Below are 19,006 nucleotides of genomic sequence, written 5' to 3'. Positions count from 1 at the left end.
AAAGAGGTATTAAATACTGCAAAACGACCGGATCAGTAATCCCTTCCTTTTCCCATTTACTTAAATGTCCAGGTCTCATGATCCTCATTTGCAAAGTCTTAGACCTAAAATATCTATCTCCAAGGTCTCTCTTGGACCCTACATCATTTCATGGATACAGACAACAGGCTGAGGGGAGGGGAGGCATGGAAATGAAAAGATATTTGTGGCCAAAGATAGAAACTTCCGGTTATAGAATAAGTCCTGGAGATGTCATCTATAGCACAGTGGCTTGTAGCTAAGACTTCATGGCAGGCTTACAGAAACTAGTGGTTTTGGATAGGGTAAACTGTACAAATCTCAAGGGGTTAGCATTTACGTTTTGACAAATGTGCGTGTGTATGCGGGGGTGGAGTGTGTGTATGGGCACACCACGGCGCTCAGGGCTTACTCCTGGCTTTGTGTTCAGGGATCACTCCTGGTGATGCTGGGGACCCAAGCAGGATTTGTTGCTACAAGGCAAGCACCTTAACCTCTTTTTGAGAAGTTTTGAAGAGGGAATTGTAATTTTAGGTTGTTTGTAATCTGAATTTTTTATAGCAGGCACTAGGGCTGTGTATACTATAAATAGAGCACTGACCCGAACATACAGCGCTGTATCCCAAATCCCAAGCTGGAAATGGAGCTTTCCCCTGGCTCTAGAAAATCCCTTCTGTCATCTCTTCTCCTATCCCAACGAAGCCGACAATTTCCACATTTCAGAGTCGCTGTGAAATGCCAGACAGTTCCGTGGGCTTGGGGGGCGGGGGGGGGGGCGGGGAGTGGGGGATGCTCTTCTTTCTCCCGGGCAGCGGGAGCGAAGCGCGCCCAGCCACCACGGCTGGGAAACGGTCCCCGAGGCTCAGCCGCCCAGCAGGGTGACCCGCTCGGGCGAGCACCGAGAAGCGGGTCCGAGCAGCCGCGAGGCTCCAGGCTCCAGGCTCGGCTTGCTCCAGCGGCCACTTGCGCCCATCCCCGACGAGCCGTGACGTCAGCGGCCGGCGGAGACCCCCGGTAGCCGATCCCCCGGCCGCCCTCCTCGGAGTCGCCGCTCCCTCGCCTCCCGCACCCACCCGGGCGGGCTCCCAGGCTCCTCCTCCCCGGGGCCGCCCCGGCTCCCGCCGCCCCCCGTCCCCCGCCCCGCGCGCTGCGCGGCTGCCATGGCAACGCGCCGCCGCCGCCGCCTCTTCACGCACGTCGTGAACTAACGGACTCGGCGGCGGCGGCCGGCGCCCCGCCCCCACCCCACCTGGGCGGCATCACTGACGGCCGGCCGGCCTGCGGCAGGTGGGTCACGGCTGCGGGGAGACGAGGCGCGCGCAGGAGCGCGGGGTGGCGGGGGCGCCGCGGCCGCCAGCCCCGCCTCGGCTCGGGCCACCCGGGACGTCCGGGCAGTGAGCGGCGCGGATTGCCGGGCGCCGGCGTCCGTGCGGTCCGAGGGAGAGTCCGCGGCGGACGCGGGGCGCGCGGGGCATGCTGGGAACTGTAGTCCACGGGCTCGCCGCGCTCGGGGCTTTAGGCGGGGTGGCCGGCACGGAGGAACTACAAGGCCCAGCGGCCCCGACAGCTGGGAAAGCCCTATAGACTGGAAGTGGACCGAGGGAAGGGGGCGAGAGCAGGGAGAAAAAAAAATCTCTTTGTAGCCCGGGGGTTTTTGGGTGGGCGCGGAGTTGGGCTGCGAGCCGGGGGAGGGGAAGTGGAGGTGAGCTATAACTTCCCGCCTTGGCATTTGTCCCGCCCCGGCGACCGCGCTCTGCCCCACCCGAGCTGGGTGGCCGCCGCCCCGCGGAGTCCCGGGGATGGGCAGCCGCCGCCTCTGCAGGGCCTCGGGCCTGCGGCGCCGCGCATCCTCCCGGGCGGCTCTGCACGACCTTCTGGAGGTTGCAAGTGTGATGCGAGACTGCCCCTCTCCCAGACCCTATAGTCAGGGGTGTGGATTCTGAAGTCGATCCCAGGGGCTTGCCTAAGAAAACCCCTAACCACCACCCAAAGACCGTTTGAGATTCCCGGGGACGCCAGAAGGTACCATGCTCCTGCGTGTTTGGAATGGTCTTGAAAGCACTGACTGCAGAATGAGGCCCTCTTCACCCCCACCGCCCCACTGCAGGACCTGCCTTCGCCTTGTTTAAGTCTGTTCAAGATTCGTTTTGTTACCGTCTTTTAAGACAGCTTGTTCTTAAAACAGTAGTTTTTGTTTCTTAACATTTTCCAAACAATATTTCACTATGCAATATAAAGATGTATTCAGAGTTGACATTCTTTTTAATACAGGCTTCCAAAACTGGTGTGTTTCAAGTACGAACGGATTTACAGTCGAAACCCACATACTCAAGTAGTTACAAGACAGAAGTTTGTTTTCAATAGCTAAAACGTTATCAGGATTTCGGGGGTGGGGGTGGTAGTGTGTCTGGGGTGCGCCACACCCTGTGATGCTCAGGGGCTCCTCTTGGCTCTGTGCTCAGAAATGACTTCTGCTTTTTTAAAAGTCTCTTGCTCTTGGATCCTTTCTTTAAATTTCTTTAAATTTAAAGGAGACTCTTGTATCCTTTCTTTAAATTTTAGTTCGAACTATGGCCCCGTTCCTCAGTTCACTGGATTAGCGCTCAGCTTTTGCCTGTGGCCCCTGTCTCCTGTCTTGTGCAACCGCCTTCCACTAGCTTGCTAGCCAGTTCTTGAACTTGAGAACATGACAGTTTCATGAATCCAGCCCCTCCCATATCCGAGACATCACCAGGTGCCCTGTGGAGTGAAATCCCCAGTTTGAAAGTTCAGGGATTTTCCTAAAGAAAATGCCCTAGGTAAAAAAATTTAAGGGCTGGGGAGATAGCCGGAAGGGCCAGTGTCCAGGTTTTGTTCGCAGGAGTCCCAGGTTTGAGCCCTGCATTGTGAGAGCGATCCTTGGAGATCCAAGCTGGGAAAGGGGAAAGGAGTGGAGGAAGCAGTGGGAGATCAGAAGGCTGGAGCTCATGTGTTATGTGTAAGTGGTCCTCTTCTTCTCACATGCGTGTGAATGGCTCTCTTCATTCTTACATGCATGTAACAGACCCTGTTCCTTCTTACATGAATGTAAGTAATCCTCTTCTTGCATAGAAGTGACCACCTTCTTGCATCCCCTGATTACATGCAAGTGGCCCTCCTAACATACATGTAAGTGAACAACCTCTTACCTAAGTGACCTTCGTTCTTACATGAATGTAATTCTTTTCCTTTTTACGTGCTTGTAAGTGACCCTCTTCCTTCATACATACTCTGCCTTTTAAGTGACCCTTTTTCCTTCTTACATGCATGTGAATTGCCCTCTTCTTGCATACTCTATGTGTTAGTCACCATTTTTATTCATACATGCTTTGCATGCAAGTTATGGTCTTTTAAAAGAGCATTTAAAAAAGCAGTGATAGTAATCAGATTCTTTCTGATTTTTCCAGGAGTTTTCAGAATTTCTCAGGTGCATGCTCCAGAATGAAAAAAATTCCATGTTCTGTACTTAATTTGTGGCCTTTGGTTTCCCCAGAGTATACCAAGGGCTGGCGGTAGGGAGCTGTCACAAATTTAGGAAACTTGCTTTGTTTGTCTAATGGGGAACTACCTTTGCATTTTTTTTCAGTTGGTAGATAGCTGTCCTAGAAAGGTGGCATTTCATATAGTATGTCGGGAAATTTCGATGCTATTGTGGACTTCGTGCTAGATATATGTTTACACACACACACACACACACACACACACACACACACACGCTTTAAGGCCTCCATGAAATTCCTTTTCTCTCACATTGTAGCTGGCCTTTGTCAATTTTACTTAAGGCAGCAGCTTTGTACAAGGAGTTGGAAAATAGTTTTTACTAAGATCACTAGGGAAAACTTAATATGCTACAGTGTAGGGATTTGAAATACTTGTATTCCTTCAAGACTTGTTCAGGACCAGCTATATTCTAGGCATTATTCCAGGTGGTAGGAGTGGGGAAGTGTTAGAAGATGGCACCTGCCCAGCTTGGCCAACAGTCATGTCATCACAATAGAAGAAGAGAGGAAGTGGCTGTGTTCTTTTGCCATGAGGAAACTGGCTTAGGGACCATACCTCAAGTCAGCTCAAGATGAGGTGATTTCAGCCCGGGTGGGTCTTACTCTCTAAGCTCTGTTCTCAGAACTGCTGCATTCCCCATGCCCAACCATAGAAAGATCCAACTCCGTCTCAGATCAGGGCGCATCTCCAGTATTATGTGATACTTGACTCCTGCTAAGAGTGTTGCGTGTGCTTTCATGGGAGAGAAGGTGAGGGAACTACCCTAGGCAAATGACACAAGAGGAGAGACTAGATCTGAGTGTTTTTATATAGCTGGGGACCCTGCTAGCATTCTGATGACTGAATCCCTGAGGTTTTGCAGGCTTAGTGGGAGAGACCAGAGGTTAAAGTACTTGGTTTTAAGATTCAGAGTTCATAGTTTTTCTTCTTCAATGGTGAATGACCCTGAAAAATTCTGAGAAGGGTGTAGTATTTTATTGGGTTTGTGTTTGATACAGGTAAATTTTGCTTTAGTGTGAATTATGGATCTTTGAGAGAATTTAGAATGTTGGTAAGGAAACAAGGTTTATTTATTTTTGGTGGTGGTGGTGGGAAAGTCTGATAGATTTTAGAAATAGAACACTTAAAAGTTTATATATATGATTTGGTAGAGTTTGGATTCTGGGGAATTTGGTTGAAATTTGATTGAAGAGTTTGATTCCTAGCTCTGGCTAGATCATGGGCAGAATTGTGAAACCTCTGGTTGAAATGAGGAAGAGCTGGATTTTGCTGGAGTCACTAGAGGTAGAAGTTTGCATGTAGATAAGTAGTTGAAGTTAAGCAAGTGAATGGGCCAGACCACATAGCAGGAAGGCACAGACACAAGAAAGGAAGAAGTTTGAATATGGAGCTCTTGGAAGAATTAGCAGGATTTATGGTTTTCTGTGTGTTTCCATAGGGTGTGTTTGGGGGGGGCGTGGTTTCTTGTTTGAGAGAAACCTGAGAAGAGCCCGCATAGAATGAGATGAGAGGAAGAGATAGTCCTGTAGTGAGTCTGTATATCAAGTGACAAAGGAGGGAAAGTAAAAAGCCATAAGGAGTAACCTAGTAGTATGAAGACAACCAAGTTTGTTTCATCTGTAACCCCAGCCCTAGCTGAATAATTTTGAAGCTAAACTCAGATACTGTATCTTCCTATCTGGTATTTATAGCTTGGGTGGCGAAGGTGGGACGGTGAAGCTTCTGGTCTCTAAGAATGGATGGATGGAGGAGTCCATTGATGACAGCTGACACTGAGGTCAGACCTCAGTCTCAGCTTGATTGAATGTGAGGATAACGCAGCTGTGGGAGAGCTGTGTGGCTCTTCTGAGAGAGAGAGGAATAAAGGAGAGAGAGAGGAGTAGAGGAGAGAGAGAGAGAGAAGAGAGAGAGAGAGAGAGAGAGAGAGAGAGCATCTGCACTTGCACATTTGTTCCCTCAGCTCTGTGCCTCTAAGCCTGCCCCACACCTTCTCTTCATTACTGTAACTGTATAACATCTTAAAGCCAGATCATGTCAGTTCTATTTTTCAAAGCTGCATGGTCAGCTTCTTGTCCTTTGTATTTCCACATACATTTCATTTTGGCTTATTTATTTAGTTTTGGGTCACACCGGTCATTGATCACTTCTGCTAGGACTTGGGGAACCATATGGGCTGCTGGCGATTGAACCTGGGTCAGCCACGTGCAAAGCAAGTGCCTTACCTGCTATACTCTCACTCCAACGCTCCATATACATTTTAGAATCAGTTTGTTGACTTCTATATCATGGACTGCAGGTTTGATTGGGAATTTCATTGATTCTATGGATCATTAAAAAAATGATTTGACATAATTTTTCAATTATAAATGTTTGTGCATATTTATTAATTAAGGTCACATTAATTAAGGTCATCTTTGATTTCTCTTAGTTGCTTTTGGTAGGTTTTAGCATTCATATTTGTTAAATATATTCCTTAGTATGTTATGGGGCGGGGTGGTTATCTTGGGCCATATCTTGCTGTGCTCAGGGATTACTCTAGGTCATAGCTCTGGAGACCATATGGAGTGCCAGGGATCAAAAGGGCTGACCTTGTGCAAGACAAGCAACTTACCCGCTGTGCTGTTCCTTTGGCCCTTGTATTTTTAAATGATTTAATTGTTTTGATTTTAGTTTCCAGTTTAGTATGTAGAAATACAACTAATACTTTCATGTTGACATTGTATCCTGTAATCTTATAAAACTCACTAACTGGAGTAGCTCTCATAGGTTACCTCAGGTTTTTTTCCCCATTAACAATCCTGTTGTATGTGAATAAAAGCAGTTTCACTTATTTTCCAGTTTGTATGCCTTTTCATTCTTGTTCTTTTGTACTGATTAGATTCTCCAGTTCTAGTGAAGGGGTGAGGTGTTCCAGTGCAGACCTGGCTAAAGACAGTGTGTATCGCTAGTTCTATATTGGTTTTGGTGGGGGCACCCTTCAATTTTTTACAGTAAATCCAATGTCATCTGCAGATGTGTCACAGATACTTTCACTAGGTTGAGGTGATTCTAAGTTCTTATTGTGAGTGATATTGAAATTTACCATGCTTTTTCAGAATCATTGAAATGACTAATTGTTTCTTACTAGCCTTAAACTGCCTTTATTTCTTGCGATATACTCCACATGGACATAATACATCATGTTTTAAAATACATTACTGGATTTGATTGGTTAAAATTTAAAGCCTTTTTATATCTTCAAAGGGATAGCAGTATGTCAATTTTATCTCTACCGCCTCCTGATTTTAATATCAGGGGGGATACTGACCTTAAAATTTGAGTTGAAAGTTTTTTCTCCTCTTTCTTTTCTTGGAAAAATTGTTTAGAATTTATTTTATTTAATTTATTTTTTCTCATATATGCTTGGGAGAATTCACTTAGTGAAGTCATTTGAATCTGGAGTTTGCCATGTTTTGGTAGGATGATTTATAATGATACACTTAGGACCAGAGAGGTAGTGCAGGGATTGGGGGGAATCCCTTGCATGCAGCTGGCCCCTTTCTGACCTCCCTCCCGCATAATCTGGCATTTCTGGAGAGAACCCCCGAGGCCCCTGAGCACCACGAGGGTGGTTTGTATGCCTAAGCAGCGTGGAACCTGTTGAACCACTGACACAGTGGAAGATGGCGGGGACGGGGGGACTGCGGGAACCCCCAGCTTCCTCAGCACCCCTTGGGAGGCTCAACAAAACAAAACCCAAATCAACAAGATAAAATGTGGTATCCTGGGGATAGAACTACAGCTGGACACATGCAAGGTAAGTGTCCTACCCACTGTAGTATCTCTCTTGGCTGCAGATGCCCTACCCTTGGTAGTATCTCTGTGGGCTGAAACTATTTTTTTTTTGGTGGGGAAGGGGTGAATTAGCCATTATCAGTAAGATTAATTTTTGTCAGGAATAGAAGTTGATTACCCTCTTCTGCCAACCACGTAGCAGTTCAGTGGCTTAGCAGTAAAATAACTAGTTTTCTGAGCTTAGGATTGATGTGAAATATTTCTTAATGAGAAGAATTGCTCTCAGCCACTCTTATTGAACATGAAATGACTTTGGAAATTGGTTTCTCTGCAGCATGATAATGTTTCTCAATGAATCCAGCTTGTTTCTAAGACGGAACAATGACTTAATGCAAAAATAAGTTGTTTTGATGACGGTTGTTTGAATCACAAGTGATATCAAGCAAGATACTTTGTGTAATTTTTTATGATGTTGAAATTTTTATCTACCTCAGGGACTGAAAAACTATTAAGACAGACACTTGCATGCCCATGTTCATTGCTGCACTAGTCACAATAGCCAAAATCTAGAAACAACTCAAGTATCCAAGAACAAATGAGTGGATAAATAAACGGTGGTACATCTACACAGTGAAATACTACTCAGCTATAAAAAAGGTGAAATCATGCAGTTTGCTGCTAAATGGATGGATCTGGAGAGTATCATTGAGTGAATTTAGTAGGAGAGGAACAGGCACAGAATGATCTTCCTGATAAGTATGATATAAGGTATAAGGAAGAAGTACAATAAATACCCAAAGGCAACACAAACTAGTACTAGAGGACTAGTACTTGGTAGGAAGCTAGAAACTAGTACTAGAGAACTAGTACTTGGAAACTAGGAAACTACTTTCCTAGAGAACTAGAGAACTAGTACTTGGAAACTGGAGAACTAGTACTTGGAAACTAGGAAACTAGTTCTAGAGAACTAGTACTTGGTAGGAAGCTTATCAGAGGAGCAGAAAGGGCGGGGGGCGGGGAGATAGAAAGGGGAGGGGACACGGGATAATGGGAAAGGGAAGTGGACACTCTGGTGGAGAGTATGGTGCAGGAATGTATTGTGCATGAAACCTTATCATTAAGAGTATTGTCAACTACAGTACCAAACACAAAAAAGTGAAGTGGAAAATCTAAGTAAGCCTATTAAAGTATAAAAGCCTGTTTTATCCTAAGAAGGGAATATTGGCTTTATATTGGAAAATACTATATTGTAGAAACTACTTAAGTTCTGCATTAATAAGTTAAAGATTGGGGCCCGGAGCAATAGCACAGCAGGTAGGGCATTTGCCTCGCATGTGGCTGGCCTGGGTCCAATCCCCGGCATCCCATATGGTCCCCCAATCACCTCCAGGGGTAATTCCTGAGTGCAGAGCCAGGAGTAGCCCCTGAGCATTGGTGGGGGTAACCCAAAAAGCAATAAATAAATAAGTTAAAGATTGTAATAAAAATTCCTATGGATGTATGGGACCAGTGATAGTACAGGGGGTTGAGTGTTTGCCTTGTATGTGCCTGACTGAGGTTTGATCCCTGGCATCTCATATGGTACCCCGAGCACCGTAAGAAGTAATTCCTGAGTGAAGGGCTAGGAGTAACCCCTGAAAATCCTGGGAGTGGCCCAAAAAGCAAAAAAAAAACCCAAAAAACTGAACATAAAGAAAATGTTTATATGAATGCTTCATTTCTATCCAAATTTGTAGTAGATCTTTTTTCTGAAACTATAATTTCAGCAGCATTTTTCAGACATTTGATGCAAATACAAAAGATCTTTGTACATTACAAAATCCATTTACTGTGCAACTGGGACATTTCCATCTAACCTTGAATTGTCACTGATTAATTTGCAGTTTAATGACGTGCTAATATCGAGAGAAGAATTCTCCAAATGTCTTCCTAACAGTGAATATGCGGAATTGAAATCATATGCTTATGATTCAGTATCAGTTGTGACAGTTTATGGGTAAAAAGTCATTTTCAAAGATGAAACATAAAATCCTATTACAGAGCAGTTTTAGCATATAAACATTTGCAGTTGATTTTGATGATAGGAAACATTACTGTTGAACACCAACTAAGTGAAATATTATTCCCTCCCAATGAGTTTCTTCTTTTGTTTGTTTGTTTTGGGCTACACCCAGCTTAGCTTAGGACTTACTCTTGGTTCTTCACTCAGGGATCATTCCTGGCTGGCTCAGGGGACCGTATGGGGTGCTGGGGTTTGAACCTCAGTCTGCTGTGTGTAAGGCAAGTGTCCTACCTGCTGTGTGATCTCTCCTGCCTCCCAACAAGTTCTAGTCTTGTTAGCAGGGCAATTTTACAGGAAGTTGTATTCAGCTGTGATTACTCTATAAATTTGGATTTTTTGGGTCTCATTCTATAAGCACTTACATGATCTCAATTTGTCTTTTGGTGTTCATAGCTACGATACCGTCTGACCTTTTACAGAAAAAGGTTTCCAATCCTTATTTACATGAACATATAATAATTAATCAAAACAATCATTTTGGAGGGCGCCCATGCCTGGCTTTGTGCTTCAAGGAGCTTTTGTTGCCTGGGCTCTGAGGGCTCTGTGCTTGCTAGGATCTGAAGTCAAGTCGTGGTTCCATCTGCAGGCGAGGCCAGCAATGACTTAACCTTTGTGGTATTTCTCCAACCCCAACATTAGTATATTTCACTCTACATAGGATACCTGTACATACCAGTACAATTCATGCTTTTGACTCTTAATGACTTTGGATGAAAATAATCTGTGGAATGTCTATAGTTCTTTTGATTCATTATTTGCAGTTTAATTCTGCTGCACTTTAATGATTTGCATTAATTACTACTTTGAAGAAGAGTTCGGTTATCCTGTGGTCCGTGGCTATAACTGTATGGTGAATTTTCTTATGGAGGGCTCTCTTTGCTGTAGTAAGATTTTTGGGTTTGTTTTTGGGTCATAATTATCCGTGCTCAGATATGCCTGGCTCTGTTCTCAGGGATCGCTCCTGGCAGGGCTTAGGGAACCAAATGGGGTGGGTCCTGGGGATTGAACCCCGGTTGGCCATATGCAAGTCAAGTCCCTACCCACTGTATAATCACTCTATCCCCTTCCCCCCTCCCCTGCCCATGGACCAAAATTTGGGGGGGAGGGTAGGTGCATACCCAGAAGTGTTCAGGGCTTACTTCTGACTCAGAGCTCAGGGATTATTCCTGGTGGGGTCCCGCCAGTGCTCTACCCACTATATTGTCTATCACACTGGCCCCTGCAGTCATATTTTTAAGTAGTATAGATATTACCTTCATGGAATCTGTTCTGGGAAAAGGGTCCAAACACATGAAATTAACAATTGTAAAGAATGTGTGACTAGAGTGAGTTGAAATGAACTGGATGTATTTCATTTTGACAAAGAGTTTTTATGTTTGTTTTGGGATCATAGCTGACTTGCTCAGGGCTTACTCCTGATTGTGCTCAGGGATCACTCCTGTGATGTTTAGGGGACCATATGTGGTGCTGGGGATTAAACCTGGTTTGGCCAGATACAGGGCAAGCACCCTACCACTGTATCCTCTCTGGCCGGAGGTAAAGCTTTTGAGCTCCTTTGTACTAGATAAAAGATATAGAGGAAGAGCCAGAGGAGATACAACAGAATTTAATTCCCTCAGGAATTTAATTTCCCCTAGAAAAATATCTTGATTTTTTTTTGCATTATTTACTCTTGATTGGTTGTTCTGGAAATAAAAGAGTAGGTCAATTTGGACTCTTTGTATCATATTATTCTATATATGTGGATTTCAATGTTTTTTTTTTTTTGTCACCTTGATGCCTTCGATGATTTTGGGAGGCTTTCTGGGAAGCCAGGAAAAAGAATTAAAATTACTGGCTTGTAAACATTTGGTGACAACCAGAGTTTCAGAGGTACTCTTCTTAGTATCTTATGGAAAGGAAATGACCAATTGTAGTTATTTGTGTAGAGAATGATGGGATCACAGAAGATTACAAGTTGAGGAGCAAAAAGCATTCACATGGTTTAATACATAGGTTTTGGCGTATATTTAAATAATATGGGACAGTAAGGGTCCTGAGTGATAGTACAGCAGCTAAGGCACTTGCCTTGCATGTGGTCAACCCAGATTCACTCCCTGGCATCCCATATGGATCCCCCAAACCCACCAGGAGTGATTTCTGGGTGCAGAGTAACCCCTAAGCATCATGGAGTATGGCCCAAGAACTCCCCTCCCCCATACCCTGCAAAAAGTAGGGGACAATTAACTGCATATAGATGATGTATGGACAACTGTAGACTATTTCTTTAAAATGTGTTCTTATATATAATTTTGTTCTTGTGGCCAGAGTTTTAGAGAACCATTTTTCTGCAGTTTTAACTGACAACTGTGGAAAATACAATATACTTTTATCTCTCTATTGTCAAGAATGGATTGAATAAAATGAAGGAAGGTCATCTAACTATTATTGCAATTGTGGTAATTAAAAATGGAGCAAGAAAACCGGTGTTCTATATATGTACCTATACATAGATCACTAGTTCAAAGCAGTGTAACTTCTCATTATCTCTTTTAGATATTCCTTTATCAGTTCCTTTGTACTTCCACAGTGGGAAACTTGGGCAATCCAGTAACCTCAGAGAATGAGAGAACCATTTTTTACTTTCAAAATCCTTTTAAGCATTTATATTATAGTAATAAAAATGTTTTAAAAGTTGGGGGTGAAACTTAAAAAAAGTTATTGTATTTTATGTCTAGATCCCTGAAAGAAGATGAATTTGGCTGAGATTTGTGACAATGCAAAGAAAGGAAGGGAATATGCACTTCTTGGAAATTATGACTCATCGATGGTGTATTACCAGGGAGTGATCCAGCAGATTCACAGACATTGTCAGTCTGTCAGAGACCCTGCTGTGAAGGGCAAATGGCAACAGGTGAGGTCACACTCATTATTCTGTGATTGTGGGGAGTAGTCTATTTTTTAAAATCCGCATTTAATAAAAATTGTCTCTCTCTCCAGTTATTTTTTTTTGGCCACACTCTAGAGTCCTTGAACCACACCTCCAGCATGCAGAGTATGTACTGAACTCAGCCTGCTGAGAGATCTCTCCAGTCCTATAAGTCAGTATGCCACTTTTTTTTTCAGTAGTCTTTTGTTGAAACATTAAAGTAAGAAAATCAGTTTGCGAAGAGCCAGAGAGATAGTACTGTGCGTAGGGCACTTGTCTTGTGTGTGGCTGGCCTGGTTTCAATCCCTGGCTTGTTGAGGAGCAAAAAGCATTCACTTTTATTCTAACTTTTATTCTACTGTGTCCCCCTGTGTGTGTTCAAAAAATATGTGTGTGGGCGCTCTTGCCACATGCTTTTGGTGGCCATGAGCTACTTCCTCACCCTGACCTGCAGCTGCTGCCAACAGATGCATGAAGGAGGGGACAGTCTGCCAGGCTGGTTGGTGATCAGTCTAGGTTTATTCCAATCTCTGACCTGCCACTTATTCCATTCTCCCTGTGCGCCTATTCCAATCCCACACTACCCCTCAGTCCTGTCTCCTACTTTCCCCCATGCCAGTCTCCCTATGCCCAGTCTCACTGCCTTAGTCAAGAGCCCAACCCCCAAGGGTTGGGGGTGGCAACTACACATAGGTCAGATAGCACAGCCAACATATGTACAGCCCTTCTTTGCAAGGAAGCTCTTCTAAGACAAAGATCTCATCCTACTGGGAGATCTACTCAAGGGCGTATTTCTCCTTTCCTTAGTCCATAACCATTTTGAAAGTTACCTTAAATTTACTTCTTAATACTGTTTCTAGCCATTTTGCTCCAACTCAAGTTGAAATTTTTAGTTGTTTTCTTCTATATGGCATGTAGAGAGGAGTGGTTGATTAATCTAGCGTGGAAAGACCTCTGCCATGTTCTTGTGATAAGTAATAACCATTTTATTCAGACATTTCTACTGCTGCTACATTTCTTTCCATTAAAGTTCTGCAATTTCATTTCTCCATGATTTGCACTTATTAGCAGCTGAATTTTACCTTGATGTTTCTTTGGTTCTGCATGTCCTTTTTATGTTCCTTTCAATTCAAGGTAAAGTTAAGGGAAAGATTGTTATGCTCTGTTTACAGGTAAGTGTGTTTTCTAGTTCGAGTTAAAATTGTTAAAATGATTTTATAAGTGTATATTTTAAACTATTACCATTTTCCTTAAAAAAAAAAAGAGCATCAGAATCTCCACACTGGGCTGGAGAAAGAGCTTGTGAGGCCCTGAGCTCAGTCCTGGAACTACACACATTCTGAGCATGACCAGGTGTCTCTCTGGAGGTCCCCACACACTTTTGGGGTGACCCTAGTGACCCCAGCACTTCTGTACTCAAGCTTCTAACTTTCTGGCCTGGTTGGCTGAGTATTGCTAGGGGATGCTCAATCCCAGAGGCCATCAGGATTGCTTGAGAGCCCCTACCCCCAAATAAAATTTCTATATTGATGCTCAAGTCAAGTTTTTAAATATGGGGAAAATATTGCTGTTGAACTCAAAATGAAACATTCCCAGGACTTAGAAAAAGTTTATTTATTTTTCATGTGTGTGTGTGTTTGTGTATGGTTTTTGGGTCACATCTGGTAATGCTCAGGAGTTACTCCTGGTTCTGCACTTAGGGATCACTCCCAATAGGGCTTGGGGTGCAGGGATCAAACCCAGGTCAGCAGCATGCAAGGCAAGTGCCCTACCCACTGTACTGTTGTTCCAGCCCAGGACTTAGAAGAATTCAAACAAAATAATTCAGCTTTTAGAGATGGAGAATTTGGATCAATTGGAAATTATTATTATTCATAGTGTTATTCTACTTCAGACCTTGCTATGTTCATGACAGGCATTTCATATTCCGTGATATTGGGAATAAGAATTGGTGGTTTACCTACAACTTCTAGAAAGTTATTTACAAATACATTTTCTTTTCTTGGTTTTGGGGCTACACCTGGTAGTGCTCACAGCTTTTCTGGTGCAGTGCTGAGGACCTCTGGGCAGTGCTGGTGGAGCCAACCTTGTGGTCCTGGGGCTGAATCTGGGCCTCTGGTGTGCACTCCGGCCGATTAAGCTGGCTGTGTAGCCCCTACAAATGCATGAAAGTATTTAGCGTAATATCAAAGACTATTTAGCATAATAATATAATATCAATGGCTATCACATTTTTAAAAAAAGTTTAATTGCTGAAAGCTCTATAACTCCTTTAATAAAAAAGTAGTATCCACTGTCTTTTTCCCCCCACAACAAGTTGTTGCCCTTCTATCTATATTGTTTTAAATAGTTCTTTGTTTTAAATATGATTCAATATAATTTTTCCTGTTGTGGTATTTATTAAGGAAACTTTTATTCTATAGCAAATTATTATTTCAAATGTATGCCATATTTTTGGTCAGGCTCTAGTATAAAGACTTTTCTTTTTAAGGTTCGACAGGAATTATTAGAAGAATATGAACAAGTCAAAAGCATTGTCAGCACTTTAGAAAGTTTTAAAATCGATAGGCCCCCAGATTTTCCTGTGTCCTATCAAGATGAGCCATTTAGAGATCCAGCTGTTTGGCCACCTCCTGTACCTGCAGAACACAGGTAAATGCATTAATACCTTTTCTCTTTCAGTACTTCTGGTAGGGCCATTTAATGTCTGTTTATAATTTCACACCTGCAGGTTTATAGAGCTTGTGTTTGATAAAGAACAGAAGTAAATCACTTGTGACAGTTCTTTCTTTAGCTTGTTTGCTACTCTAATCAGGAGAGACATCTGCTACTTCTACAATTTATTATTTTAAGTGCGCACTTAATTGTGGGGTTTGCATACTTTGCTGTGTTCTCTGGGGTCACACAGTCTTGTTAGAGATGACACTGTGTGTTGTGGCATCAGAACCATAAATGGCAGGACTGCCGCTGGGATTTCATGGAGGGATACCCATGTTTTGTTCCTGGTCTTAGGGGAGATTCCAGTTTTTTTTTTTTTCTGTTGAGTATCGTGTTAGCTGTGGGTTTTATTATATATGACCTTTGTTGGGTTAAGATATACTCAATCTAAGCCCAGTTTGCTGAGGGTTTTTTTTTTCATTGTAAGGAAAGGCCATTGTGTTTTGTCAGCCTTTTATTTTTGCATCTGTGATCTTATTGTTTTATCATTCATCATATTACTGTGGTATATCACTTTCATTGATGTTTTATGTTGAACCATCTTTGCATCCTGGGAATAATTCCCACTTGGTCATGGAATACAATCCTTTTATTGTGTTGTTGAATTTGTTTTGCTAATATTTTGCCATGTGTTTATTAGTGATATTCATCAGTAATATTTTAAATTGCCACACCTGCCTGGGCCTAGGGCTGATTCTGGATCAGGGATTGTTCTTTTCAGGGCATGAGGGGCCATATGTTGTGCTGGAAACTGAACCTGTGTTGGCTGCGTGCAAGGCACCTTACTCACTGACTGTCTCTCTCCCTGGCCCTAGTTTATTCTCTTAGAGTGTGCTTATGTGGATGATAGTGATAGTGATAGCTGTCACTTCAAAAAGGGAAATTTCCATGTTTTTTAAAGCTTTTGAGAATGAATATCATTAATTATTGATTATCGAATATAATTAAATATTTAAATATCCGGTACAATTCACCACTGAAACCCTCTGGTCTTGGAAATTACCTCTGATAATGAAAATACCTGTCTTGAATAGCTAGAACACCAAAAAGCATTGACCACAGCAATATTTATGACTCAAACTATACCTAACACTTTCATTGTGCATTTAGGGTTAGAAACACTAACTTATTCTTTCCATTTCATTTCCTTCCCTTAACTGGCCGTAACACATCTGATTTATTTTTATTTGGTATCTACTTATTTTGCAGGGAGGTACTCAAGTGGGGCCCAGGAAACAGGTGGGCCCCATTGGCAAGTCTTGGTGAATTGGACCTCAGAAATTGCTGGGGTGGGGGTATCCTCCAGGATAAAACTCAGTGGTACATGCAGGATCATGTGGTTCTGAAATGAACCCCATTTAAGGGTGCAAGCTTAGCATGAAACCTAACAACTGTGCTATCTCCCAGTCCTATTTTAAGTTTTACACTTTGGAAGAATTTATTATTTGTAATGAAAGTGAAATTTTAGTGGACCAGAATGTTATTTCTTCAAACTTTTTTCTCCATACTAAATGAAAAAAATGTTTTCCTGTATGTAACCATTGTGTTTGTTTTTATTCTTTTTCTATTCTTTTTCTTTGTGGATTGAAACCTTTTATAGAAGCACATCTATGCCTGTGGATAAAAGGTTCCTGTTTGCAAAACATTTGGAAAAAATGCCAACCTCTCTACAGGATTCTAGTAATGAATGAACTGTTTCCTGTCTTGAATGCTAGAAAGGAAATTGTCCTCAACCTGTGGGGCAGCACACTGTCGCTGAGCTCCCCCTGGCTTCTTAAATTCATTCTTTGTATGATGAGATGGATTATTTGCCAGAATGCCAATACGATTGGCAGGTAGAGATTATACTCATTTTCCTTACATTTTATAGTTCTGTTTCTTCCAAAATTATGTTTCTTTTGAGGATATAGCTTAGTGGTAAAGAGATGCTTCAGAGTGTATGGAACCCTGGGTTGACCCCCAGATCTTCCTGTTCCTTTACCTAAAAGCATGAGGGGAGGGGAGGAAGAGGGAAAGGAAGGGAAGCCCACCCCACCCCACCCCACCCCACCAAGTTCTGTTTCTGGGTTTGGCATGAAATATGCTTTTAGACTGTGAATAATGTGTAGGTCGTGGTCCTGATTAGCCACAGTAATTGATATGTATTGAGTTCATAACCATGCACTTGGTACTGTACTAATGATTCTTTAAAAATGACTTATTTTAGTATTTACAAACATCCTGTAAAATGGGAATTATTGTCTTTCCTATTATTTAATTTAAATTTAACTACTAGTATTTACAAAGTTATTCATAATACAGTTGTTTCAGCTATTCAGTGTTCTAACACCAATCCCGCCACCAATGTGACCATGTCCCCAGTTTCCCATTGACCCCCAAGCACGCCCCCTTTGCAGGCACAAACAAATTTACTTCATATTTCATATTATGACAAAATGGCAAATGGAACTATCAGATAACAGATCAATATAAGTCAATTTGTGAGAATTTTATATCTCATAAAGGTGTTACCAAAGTCATTGTCTGAGGATTCACTGAGCTGGTTGGTGTTAGCTGAACTTTCTGTGTTACCTTTTCTGCTCATTGAGCTTGGTGGACTACTATGCAATCAGGCCATCAAATTTGCTATTTTCAGAAGAAAATGAGGTTTAAAGTTTCTAAGAAACTTTACAAATGCTGTGACTAGGTCAAATAAGAGGACTGAGAATTGGATTGTATTGGATTGAATTTGGCAAATTGAATAAAATTGAGAATTGGATTGAATTTGGCAACTTGGAGTTGGTTACTGACCGTGATGAATAGTTTTGGTGGAATGGTAGAGGATAGTGGAGTGGAATCCAAGAATGGGAAAAGAGGAACTGAAAGCAATGAGTATATGCCATTCTTTTAATGAGTCTTTCTGAGAAGGGAGAAGAGAAATTAAGTGGTAATTGGGGAAGTCTTGGAGTTATGATTTGTGGTTCAGAGAGAAAAGACCAAGAATCTGTGGATGCTGATGGGAACACAGTGGCAGAAGGGAAAAGTTGATGAGTAGGAGAAAATGGATATGAGATCCATTGTACAAAACAGGGAGGGTGGGAGTTAATTCTAAGAGTATAGATATTGCATTGGGAGTAGCCAAGGAGGTAAGAAGTTCACTTCTGGCTATTTGGATGAAGGAAAGGAATTGAATCAAGATCATCTGAGGATGAGGATAGATATTTTCCAAAGTCTAAACTCTGATCTGGGCTGGAGAGATAGCACAACGGGTAGGGCATTTGCCTTGCACTCGGCCAGGTTGGCCGGCCCGAGTTTGATTTCTCTGCCCCTCTCAAGAGAGCCCAATAAGCTACTGAGAGTATCTCACCTGCATGGCAAATCCTGGCAAGCTCCCCGTGATGTATTTGATATGCCAAACACAGTAATAACAAGTCTCACAATGGAGACGTTACTGGGCCCGCTTGAGCAAATCGATGAACAACAGGAGAACAGTGACAGTGAAACTCTTATCTAAAGAATCCTAAGAGTGAAGGCTAATTTTGGCTCTTTCACTTCATTTTCTCTTATGCAAGTTTTCTCTAGGGAACACTTGTCTTGATTTTTAGAATTCAGAAGTCATTCATTTGAAATCCTTAGGTAGGATTCTGTCTTACAGATTGTAGAATTCTCTTTTCTTCTGGGCCACACCCAGGTGTACTCCTGGCTTACACTCAGGGATCATTCCTGCCTGTGCTCCTTGGATCATATGGGGTGCCAGGGATCAAACCCACATTGGTCACATGCAAGGAAACACCTAACTTGATGTATTCTCTCTGACCCCTGTAGAATTCTTTCTATAGCACTTTTTTATGTTAAAGGAAAGACTGCTAAAAGATCAAAATTTTAATTTATTAGAGATAAACTAAGGAATGGGGATAAGATAATGGTCAATCAGAATGAAATAAGAACACAACACTTTAAAAATGTATAGATAGTATGCATCTGAGCAATACTATAGTTACCTCACCGGATGATTTTGAGAATTAAAT

General features: G+C 42.5%; 1 protein-coding gene across 1 annotated transcript in view; it reads left to right on the top strand.

Annotated features, from left to right (window-relative positions):
- The first annotated feature begins 1,166 nt into the window (after positions 1-1,166).
- KATNAL1 (katanin catalytic subunit A1 like 1) overlaps positions 1,167-19,006 on the top strand; it is a 62,863-nt gene continuing 45,023 nt past the window's right edge. The window contains exons 1-3 of the mRNA XM_056109835.1: positions 1,167-1,305; positions 12,091-12,266; positions 14,773-14,933. Of these exons, the coding sequence (XP_055965810.1) occupies positions 12,105-12,266; positions 14,773-14,933 (323 nt within the window). The 5' untranslated portion in view covers positions 1,167-1,305; positions 12,091-12,104. The remainder of the gene's footprint in view (positions 1,306-12,090; positions 12,267-14,772; positions 14,934-19,006) is intronic.

The sequence above is a fragment of the Sorex fumeus genome, unplaced genomic scaffold, assembly GCF_029834395.1.
Source record: "Sorex fumeus unplaced genomic scaffold, SorFum_2.1 ptg000008l, whole genome shotgun sequence".
NCBI classification, from domain to species: Eukaryota; Metazoa; Chordata; class Mammalia; order Eulipotyphla; family Soricidae; genus Sorex; species Sorex fumeus.
This window is presented reverse-complemented; position numbering and strand designations above follow the sequence as displayed.